Raw genomic sequence first — 11316 nt, forward strand, 5'->3', positions numbered from 1 at the left:
CTGTGTCTCCTCCTCAGGCCATGTGCGATGAGCGAATATCCCACCCGCGGTGGGAGTTGGGGGGCGTGGCTTGCCGCGATGGGGGCGGGGCTTAGCGGAACACATCGGGACTGTTCCACTTGTGGAGAGGGGGACACTGGTGCAGGACGCTCTGAGCCTGTGTCAGGGGGAGGTGCAGAGGTGTTTCAGAGGGGATTGCAGACGCTCCCTTCTGCGTCTCTGGCAGGGTGCTTAACCATCAGTAGCGTAGCTACCTTGAAGACAGGCCAGGCGGGCCCCCGGGCCCCCTGCAGTGCAGGGCCCCATAGCAACTGCCTTCCCTGCCTTCATGGTAGCTACGCCACTGTCTCTGTGTTAACGCACCATTAGGGTACTCGATGGTACTCATTACTCGGACGAGCATCTCGCGATACTTGAGACAATGGCATCTTCCTCTTCCTGCATGTTTGGCTCGTAGCATCATGTAGGACCCCTACATGTTGATAGCAGTGATTGGCTGGCCAGATCAGATGACCTATGCATATAAGAATCAGGTCCTGTGATGCTCGCGTCAGACGCAGGCTGGAAGAAATTAGAGAGAGAGCTGCTGTCTGTCAGGGAGAGTGTTAGGGCGGGGAAAATAGTGTCTGTTTTGCAGGAATCGTCCACAAAGAACCCAACAGTCCTTCTAAGGGCTACAACTAAGTTTTTTTTGGCCTCCTCTTGGCTGCTGGTTGGGACTTGTAGTGCAGCTACCACCATCTTGGCTGCACACTGTGCAGAGCGACTTGTGCCAGAAAGGGGACAGCAAGTGGTCCACATAGACCCCAAAGAAATTGCCCAAAGTCCTCTCAGTACTCATTTTTGCTGCTGCTGTACATTGGCTTGCTGAGATCTGTAGTGCAGCTACACCTATCCTGGCTGTGCAGTGTAACGGGTGCTCTAAAACAAACAGCACCTGGTACACACAGACTCCATAGACTACACCAAAAGTCCTCCCAGTTGCACTTAGTTGCAAAGTGTCCTAGTTGTGTGCTTTCCTAACATGTGCCAGCACATGTGCCTTGTCTATCTTGGTCTGGGTCAGCAAAATTATATTGAGGGCCACCACCCATCTGTTGCCCATAATTTGGCATAATGTTGCGATTAGGCAGCCTCAGAGGCATCCATGCATGCTGCCCCCTGCAGTTTTCTGTCCATTTCCGTGTTGTTTCCATCATTTTCTGAGGTTTCCAGCTTTTCTTGCAACCTTCCCTGTGCAGAGCTCTAGTCCCCTGCAAAAATGCTTGAGTTTCCCATTGACTTCTATGGGGTTTGTTACTCGAAATGAGCAGCAGTGCATCGAGAAATATTTGTCTCAAGTATCGAGCACCCGAGCATTTTAGTACTCGCTCATCTCTAGTGTTGAGCTTATTGGCCACATATATAGCCACCCGGGCAACTGCCAGTTTCATCTGTTCAGTTACAGCAGTGTTTCTCAACTCCAGTCCTCAAGACCCACCAACAGGTCATGTTTTGCGGATATCCCATACAACGAACAGCTGCGGCAGTTACTGGTGCACTGACTACAATTATATCACCTGTGAAATCCTCAAAACATGACCTGTTGTTGGGTTACATTAATATCCGTCATATAGCCCAGGACAAATAAGAAAGCATCCACCCCTTTCCTAAAGCCTAAAACACTTGGATAGGCGATAACCAGGCTCTTCAACAAAGTTTGGAGACGCCAGGGCTCTATCTAGGCTCATTCTCTCTCTGAAGATTTAGTGACTGGGCTTAGAGGAGTTCAGTGTATATAGGGGAGGAGGGCTTGCCTAGTATTCATAGGGGGTGTATTTAGTGGATGGGGTAGGAGTGGTGACACCAGCAGTATACTATTCCACAGTCCCCGCACACAATACATACAGGAATTAGGGGTGGTTTGTGAGGCAGGACGTGTGCAGGGCACACCCAGAGAAGCCAGAAAGATCACATAACACCGGGACACACTGCACAAGAGTGCACAGGAAGCCGCAGACATGTCTTTATCTTCTCTTATATCTTTCCTCAAAAGCAAGGAGTCCATCATCTTCAATGCTATAGTGGCATTGCTAACTGTGGGAGGGCAGCAGCTCTTCTCTTTCTTCGCTTTCAGCTGCCCATGTAGCCCCACAGAAAATCTGAGGTATGGACTGGCATTCCTGGGAGTACCAGCCTTGATCCTGCTCATTGTGGGCTTTGTGTTCAATGACAATACATGGAGATTATTTACTGGCTCAACCTATGACTACAATATCCAAGAGAGAAGCAGGCAGAGCCTCCTGATGAAGTATAAGCTGATCTGCTTTGTGCTGGGCAGTGTAGCTGGCAGAGCGCTGGTAGCGCCAGTCACTTGGCTGGCAGTCACCTTGCTAAATGGATCTTACTATTCTTGTGCTGCCAGTGAATTCGCCAATGTGGAACGCTATGATATCTTTAAGAATCTGAGTGCTGATGCCCGGAAGTTTACCCTGGCACAATTCCCCTGTGCCCAGCTGGTCCCAAGCAATTTCTCCAGGGTCAGAGAGGAGGTATTACTGGAGCTCAAGTACCAATCGCAGGTATACGTACATGGGTGGCAGGTTTTGGGGGCAAGCTTCAGTGTGTGAATAGTTATATGCCATAGAGTGCAGACAGGGAATAACAGCAGCAAGCGAGCTCAGGGTTACATAACCTAAGAAGTTACAAGTTGGGACATAAGGAAGACGTTGTGTGTTTGTAACTGCAGCTGTGCACAATGCATTTGGCAACCCTAAAGGGGAGTGGGGGGATTTATTATAGTACTGTGTATACTCCAGTTTTCTGCACATGGCTTTTATGGGTGGAATATTTAATATATTTTTGCGGGTAGTTCACAGGTGTGCGAAAATAAGTGGCCTGCATCTCTTAAAGGTGTACTCTGGAGAAAAAAAAATTCAAATCAACTGGTTATACAGATTTGTAAGTTACTTCTATTCTAAAATCTCCAGTACGTCCTGCAGCAAGTGGTGTATTATTTCCAGTCGGACACACAGTGCTCTCTGCTGCCACCTTGGTCCCCGACAGACATTGTCCAGAGCAGCAAAAGGTTTTTGATGGGGATTTGCTACTGCTCTGAACAGTTCCTGTCACGGCCAGAGGTGGCAGCAGAGAGCACTGTGGCTGACTGGAAATAATACACCACTTCCTGCAGGACATACAACAGCTGATGAGTACTGGAAGGTTTGTAAAATACTTCTATTAAAAAAATAGAATTAATTTACAAATCTGTTTAACTTTTTTTTTTTTACATCACTTGATTTATTTTTTTTTCTCCAGAGTACCCCTTTAATAATTTGGCACATCCTGCTACTGTGTCCTGTGCCCTATAATTATTGCCATCTCAACTTATATAATTATACTTGTAGGACTCTTCAAGTTAAATAGTTTTACAAATACATTTGTTTAGCAAACTTGCCTCCTTCTCCTAATATGCTGCTCTATCCCTCCCACTGCCGTCAGCCAATATTATTATACAAACACACACACACTATGGGGGAGATTTATCAAACATGGTGTAAAGTGAAACTGGGTCAGTTGCCTCTAGCAACCAATCAGATTCCACCTTTCATTTTCCAAAGAGTCTGTGAGGAATGTAAGGTGGAATCTGATTGGTTGCTAGGGGCAACTGAGCCAGTTTCACTTTACACCATGTTTGATAAATCTCCTCTTATATCTCTATACACACATATGCAAAGTAGTTTTCACGGCACTCCAAATGTGGTGTAGCAAAAAAAGTGAATTTATTCCAAATTAATCAGCACAGCAAACATAATCAAGTGGCAACGTTTCTGTGGTTTCTCGCCACCATTTTCAAGCCAAAACAAGTGAACAATCCATTTCCTTAAATACAGGTGTATGATTAAACACAGCACACTCATTGGTTATTCTATGTGTCAATCACAAGTGTTAATCTCAGTGCATTACCGTGCAGGTGTGTAGTACTACAGGCTGATAGTATGTGTATATACATAAAGCACATAAATTCAATCTCAGTGCATACATAATTTATAGTGTTTACATCATATTATTGCTATATATACACCAGCCAGACCACTTTTTTTAGACAACAAATTATTAACAATGTGAGAAAAAGGAGGCAAGTGTGCTAAATAAATGTATTTGCAAAAAATATTTAACTTGAGGTCCCCTACAGGTATAACTATATTAGCAGAGATAAGAATACCCCTTTAAATTGAATGGCATGGTACCTAAGTGGTTAGCACTGTTACACTGCTGTGCCTGAGGTCCCCCCCCACAATCCAAACATGGGTGATAAACATGTGATCGCCGGGGGCCTGAACGCCAGAATCCTCAGCAATCTTGAGCAGCAGTCGCTGAGTGCCTAATGGAGCCTGTGGCTTACAGAGAGTATGGCAGCACAGTCCATGCTTCCCTGCCTTGCCATAGGATTTACCTATATTTGTGTCCTGAGGACTCTTCAGCCATTTGCATTGTAACACTGACTTAATGTTTATCCTTCTACTGATTTGTATACAAGATACGTCACATATTGCCATATTGAATACCTGAGGTGGTGTACCTCCTTGATGAGTCACTGTTCTTACTTCAGAAGCCAGGAAAAACAGGTATGTATGAACCCATCCCAGGCCCTGGATTTAAGACAAGTAGTTACTCAAACATTACATCAAAGTTACGATTCAGGCTGATAATACAAACTCAGGGTACAAACCCACTTGACGTATTTGCTGCGTGAATCAGTCTTAAAAATAAGCAGGCAAAACGCAGGTTGGCTTTATACAATTGTTCTGCGTTAAAATACGCAATTGCGTATTTTTAAAGCGTGAAGCTTGTTGTTAGCAAAGCATCAGTTGTTAACAACCTGTGTGAAAAACGCATGTAGCTTCACGCTTCAAAAATACGCAATTGCGTATTTTAACGCAGAACAATTGTATAAAGCCAACCTGCGTTTTGCCTGCTTATTTTTAAGACTCATTCACGCAGCAAATACGTCAAGTGGGTTTGTACCCTAAGGCTACGTTCACACAGAGCAAAAGGAGCGGATTACGCAAGGAAATATTTCCGCCTGAAATCAACTGACACTGAATTCCGAGCAGAATATAAGCAGAATGCAAGCAGAATCCCTGCGTATTCTGCTAGGAAAGTGTTCAGCTCGTAATCAGCTCTTGACAAATTCAGCGCGGAATACTCGAGGAATCCGCGCTGAATCCGCATGCATTCAGCGCTGAAATTCAGCGAGTATTTGGTGAGTAAACTAGACTATACCAGAACATATACTAGAATCCTCCTCCCCCCCCTTTTCCCCATTTCCGCGCTGATTCAGCGAGTAATTTCCGCTTGTATTCCGCGCTGAATCCGCGCTGAATCCGCGCTGAAACAGAAAATCAGAGCCCCATTGATTTGTATAGGCTTCCGCTAGCGGAAGAATGAACATGTTCATTCTTCTGGCGGAAAGCGGATTAGTTCAGTGCGGAAATTCCACTGTGTGAACTGCAGAGCAGAATTTCCATTCAACACAATGGAAATTAGCTCTGCACCTATTTTAACGGCTGAAATTTCAGCGCTGATTCAGCGCAGAAATTCAGCTGCTTTTGCTCAGTGGGAACGAGCCCTTAAGGGTACAAACACACACACCGTATACGCAGCGTATTTACTGCTGCGATACACAGCAAATACGCAGCAAATACGCAGCAGATTAGATCTAAATAACTGAACACTGCATCAAATCTGCTGCGTATCTGCTGCATATCTGCTGTGTGTGTTTGTACCTTAAATGGACACAGCTTAGGTCTGACCGTATGTGTACATGCTGGAACAAGTAATGATAGATTTTCAGTTAGCTATAGCCATTAGAGACAAGCGAACCTCGAGAAGGTTGGGGTCCTTCCAAAATTTAATTATGATTACCGATGTCTGAAGACGTTGGATGCAGCCATAAGGAGTCCTGGAAAACATGGATACAGCCTATGGCACACAAGTGGCGAGCAACAAGAACGGCACTGGTTTGCAGTGCCTTCATAAGGCTTGACAAAACGCATGACTGGGCCGCACGAATGATCACTGTTATGTTTGTGTGGCCAGCGGTATAAAATCCAGCAGCCGGCAGAGCGAAATTACAAGTATTGATTACAAGTACGGACTTATCTCTCCCCATGCCTGCAGTGAGCGGCGGGACCGGCCTCAGGACCCCTGCTGGGTTCCGGGATTTCCGGTGCTGACACATCACAACCTAGCTGATACAATAAATTTTACTGTCACAAAGATCCAATCAGCAGCTAAGCAGCTGATCGCTTGCACTTTTAGGCTATGTTCACACTACGTAAAAACATGGCCGTATTTCATACTAACGGCCTTAGTTGCGCAAACAACGGCCGCTGTTTGCACAACTACGGCCGTTCGTAATAAATACGGTTGTGTTTTTACGTAGTGTGAACATAGCCATAGCGGCTGATTGGATCTTTGTGACAGTAAAATTGAGGTAGTGTGAACCCGGTAGTGTGAACCCAGCCTTAGGGTGCGTTTTCAAAAAGATTTAACTGACAGATTTTTTAAGCCAAAGCCAGGAACAGACTATAAACAGAGAACAGGTCATAAAGAAAAAACTGAGATTTCTCCTCTTTTTAAATCCATTCCTGGCTTTGGCTTCCAAAATCTGTCGGTTGATTATTTGCCAAAAAAGCATTTCTAGGCTATTGGACTAAGAGAGGTCAAAGAATATAACAGACTGTATTCATGAAGAAAAAGGCTACCCAGCTCTTTATGGTGACTGACAGCTGTGTGACTATTACTGTATTCGGGGGTGATAACTAAGTGGAACTCCATACCTTGAATTATCAAATCTCAAACTATTGAGCCCTCAGCTTATCAGATCCCAGTGAAGTATGTGCAAGGAAGGTTAGATAAAGCCATAGGAATTTCCCTATGTCATCTCAGATTGAACTTGGTCCTATCCCTTTTATTTGCAGAAAATAGTACTATCTAATAAAAAGAAAACCACTAAAACCATCTTGGTTCATCTCCATACGTACAGCTTCTGAAAATCCCGACGATTAACTAATATCAAAAGGGAAGCTTGGCACAATGTACATTTCCTCTTCCACCTATGCTACAGGGAAATTGTAGTATTATAGGCTGGATACACACACACACACACACACACACACACACACACACACACACTGTTTTTGGCTGTATTTTAGTTGAGGACCCCCTTCATGATGTCCATACATAAAAACATGCTGTCTTGTTTAGAGACAACCACTTTAACCCTTTAATGACCGTCCATCTGGGGTGCTTCTGCCATGCCATGTCTGCCCTAGGTGGCACCAGCTGCTGTATGAAAGGAGAGGCAGGGGGGCTGTCAGCACTCGGTGATGCAGAGCCCACTTAGCCACCAGGTACTGCACCTGGCCCTTTAACTGTGAGTGCTCACAGTTAAACCCCATTTTTATGCAAATGTGGAAAGAAAAAGGACCCATATCATTTTATTACTGCTGCAGGCCACACCGAATCAGTAGTGGCACAGGGGATGAGCTTTTTGGTTTTTTTTGCTGGTTCAAATTGTTAAAGAGGTTTTCCAATTAACCCTTAGAGGACACTGCCAGTTTTCATTTTTGCGCTTTCATTTTTTCCTCCTTGTGTATATAAGGCCATAGCACTTGCATTTTTAAAACTAGAGACCCACATGAGCCCTTATTTTTTGCGCCACTAATTGTACTTTGCAATGGCAGACGTAATTCTTGCCTAAAATATGCTGTGAAACCGGGAAAAAACTGAAGAGGGGGGAACGAAATTTGTTTTTTTTTTTTTTTTTTTTTTTGGGGGGGGGGGGGGAGTTGTTTTAATGCCATTCGCCCTAGGGTAAAACTGACTTGCTATACATTTTCTTCGAGTTAGTACGATTACAACGATATGTAACTTGTATAACTTTTATTTTATTTGATGACTTTTAAAATATGAAAACCTTTTAAAAAAAAGTTCATAAAATTGCTTTATTCTTATATTTGTATCTTGATTGAGCATATGCGACTTTTTGATCGCTTTTTATTACAATTTTTCTGGATTTGATGCGAATTTTGCACTTTGGAATTTTTTTACGCTTACACCATTTACTGTGAGAGAACAGGAATTTGATCATTTATAAGTTCAGGTGATTACGCACGATACGCGGCGATACTAAACATTTACCATATTTATTTATTTGTTATTTATAAAATGGGGAAAGGGGGGTGATTCTTTTATTAGGGGAGGGTATTTTTTTATTAATTAAAAAAACATTTTTATTTTTTTTTTACACACATACTAGAAGTCCCCCTGGGAGACTTCTAGTATGACTGCTCTGATCTCACATTGAGATCTATGCAGTATAGATATACTGCATAGATCAATGAGATCTATGTTCTATTGCTTTCGGCTACTGCAGCCAAAAGCAATAGAATGCCGCACTGGGATCAGCGCCATTATGGTGCAGACCCCAGCCTGGAGCAGATGCGGGGGTGCCCTTCCGCGATTGCATCACGGGGTGAGGGCGATCCCCCCACTAGACCACCAGGGAAGGGTGACAGCAAGCATTTAGATGCAGCTGTTAACTTTGACAGCTGCATCTAAATACTTAATTAGCAGGCAGGGCGATCGGACTGCGCCCGCTAATAGCCGCGATCCTGAGCTACATATAGCACCCGGGATCGCGGCAGTTCAGAGCGGGTTGCCGCGCGACCCCCCTCTGAACTCCCCTAGTAGCACCAGAACGCTCGGTAACATCCTGGTGTAGCCTTAGGCTGCGTTCACACTACGTATATTTTAGTCAGTATAGTTCAGTCAGTATTGCAACCAAAACCAGGAGTGGATTAAAAACAAAGAAAGGATCTGTTCACACAATGTTGAAATTGAGTGGATGGCCGCCATATAACAGTAAATAACTGCCATTATTTCAATATAACAGCCGTTGTTCTAAAATAACAACAAATATTTGCCATTAAATGGCGGCCATCCACTCAATTTCAACATTGTGTGAACAGACACTTTCTGTGTTTTTAATCCACTCCTGGTTTTGGTTGCAATACTGACTGAAATATACTGACTGAAATATACATATACTGACTGAAATATACGTAGTGTGAACGCAGCGTTAGGGTGCGTTTACACAAAAAGATTTATCTGACGGATTTTGGAAGCCAAAGCCAGGAATGGATTTGAAAAGAGGATAGATCCCAGTCTTTCCTTTATGAACGGATCCCTGTTTACAGTCTGTTCTTGGTTTTGGCTTCAAAGATCTGTCAGATAAATCTGTCTGTGTAAACGCACCATAAGGCCTCATGCACACACCTGTAGCCCTCTCTGTAACCACATACCTGCAGCTACAGACAGGAAGACGGATGTGCATCCACAACCGTCTGCATTTGCAAGGACATCTTCATTCAGAACAGGTGCTTCTGGCATTCTGTCTGCAAATGCGGACAGAATAAAGGGATGTGTGAAAGGGGCCTAAATCTGACCATACAGGTAATATTAAAGTAGAAGTCCAGCAAAATTTTTTATTAAGGTATTGTATGGTCCCCCAAAAGTTATACAAGTCACCAATATACACTTATTATGGGAAATGTACATAAAGTGCTTTTTTCCTTGCACTTACTACTGCATCAAGGCTTCACTTCCTGGATAAAATGGTGATGTCACTTCCTGGATAAAATGGTGATCTCATGATCTGACTCCCAGAGCTGTGCGGGCTGTGGCTGCTGGAGAGGATGATGGCAGAGGGATGCTCAGTGTCCCTCCAGTGTCCTGTGTCCCTCAGTGTCCCCCTGCCATCATCCTCTCCAGCAGCCACAGCCCGCACAGCTCTGGGAGTCGGGTTGTGACATCACCATGTTATCCAGGAAGTGAAACCTTGATGCAGTAGTAAGTGCAAGGAAAAAACACTTTATGTACATTTCCCGTATTACGTGTATATCGGGGATTTGTATAACTTTTGGGGGGTAACACAATACTTTAATAAAAATTTTCGCCAGACTTCTCCTTTAAAGGAAATTATAGAGGACAACAAATATATGTACGTAGCCAAAGTGCAAAGATTCACAATTACTGTTAAACAACCATACAAAAGTTTTCCCCACCCTGTAGAACTCACATTGTTCAGTATAAAAGCTATGAAAAAGCCATTTTACGTGCATTTCACTACAGTTTTGTCCATGACTTTTCTATCTCAAGTAATGTTACAGGCTGTCTAAAAATTGCATTTTCCATATCAAAATTTTTTTACTTTTTTTTTTCTTATAGGTCAGTGGATGGCTCTTGATAGCGTGTGTGGCAGTCCTTTTCTTCATAATTCTATGCGTTGCGAGATGTTGTTCTCCTCTTACTTATCTTCAGTTGAATTACTGGACCAGCTACGTCAACAATGAACAAACTCTGTTTGAGAAAGCAACAGATCAGCACTCAAAAGTTTATGCCATGCAAAACATCAAGAAGTTTTTTGGGTTTTCACCTGGGGATAAAAACGTTTCTGAAATTCGCGTCCCATCAAGTACAGATTGGAGGGCAGTCTCTGGCCTTGACCTGTTAAAGGTGGTCAATCAGGAATATTGCCATTACAGTCTTCTTCATGCATGGGCAGATGAGGATCCGACAGATGGAAAAGTTGTTCATATTGACGGAGGACAAGTCACTGTGGATACGGCGCCCCCACCGGGGTCTTCATAATATTTGTATACTTCACTTGTCAAATACTGGCTCAGGGAGTTAGAATTATAAAATTATATAGGTTCTTGGACATTTGCACTGATGGGGGTGTAGTTATAGTTGAATCATTTCCCACTTGAAAACACAGAATGGATGGAAATGATTGGCTTTTAACCAATAAAAATTGATAACAGATGTCATTTGTATTATATGAATGTCTAGCCAATAGTATATTACAAATTCACATTAAAATAGGTTTAAAATCCAGGGGTGTAACACTAAGAGGTGCCCCAAGGCACCTCTGTCCCATAAGAAAACACCAGTATTATAAATTGCACATAGGGTAGGCATCTGTCACAACCCCTCTGTACATCATATCATTTTTAGTGTACAAAAATCTGATTGGCTTCATGCATTTCCTACAGCGTAGTCATAGTCACACCTATGAGCTACAGCTTTTATTAAAGGGGTTCTCCGATTTAAAGCACACCAATCCTTAAAGAAAAAAATGTCACAGGGACACTCCTCCCAGCTTGTTTTCACACTGAGGAATAGGCGAGTATTCAGAGAAGAATTGAGGAGCAAAGTTTTCTGCTTGAAATTCCTTGTCTATTCAGCTCTGGTAGAATAGGAGAACAC

General features: G+C 43.4%; 1 protein-coding gene across 1 annotated transcript; it reads left to right on the plus strand.

The window, feature by feature from the left end:
* Positions 1-1439: 1439 nt before the first annotated feature.
* On the plus strand, positions 1440-10872 carry CALHM4 (calcium homeostasis modulator family member 4). The gene is made up of 2 exons (XM_069973646.1): positions 1440-2561; positions 10276-10872. Exons 1-2 carry the CDS (start codon positions 2001-2003, stop codon positions 10696-10698), a joined length of 984 nt encoding a protein of 327 aa, XP_069829747.1. The 5' UTR covers positions 1440-2000; the 3' UTR covers positions 10699-10872.
* The last annotated feature ends 444 nt before the right edge of the window (positions 10873-11316 follow it).

Source organism: Dendropsophus ebraccatus, chromosome 6 (genome assembly GCF_027789765.1).
Source record: "Dendropsophus ebraccatus isolate aDenEbr1 chromosome 6, aDenEbr1.pat, whole genome shotgun sequence".
NCBI classification, from domain to species: domain Eukaryota; kingdom Metazoa; phylum Chordata; class Amphibia; order Anura; family Hylidae; genus Dendropsophus; species Dendropsophus ebraccatus.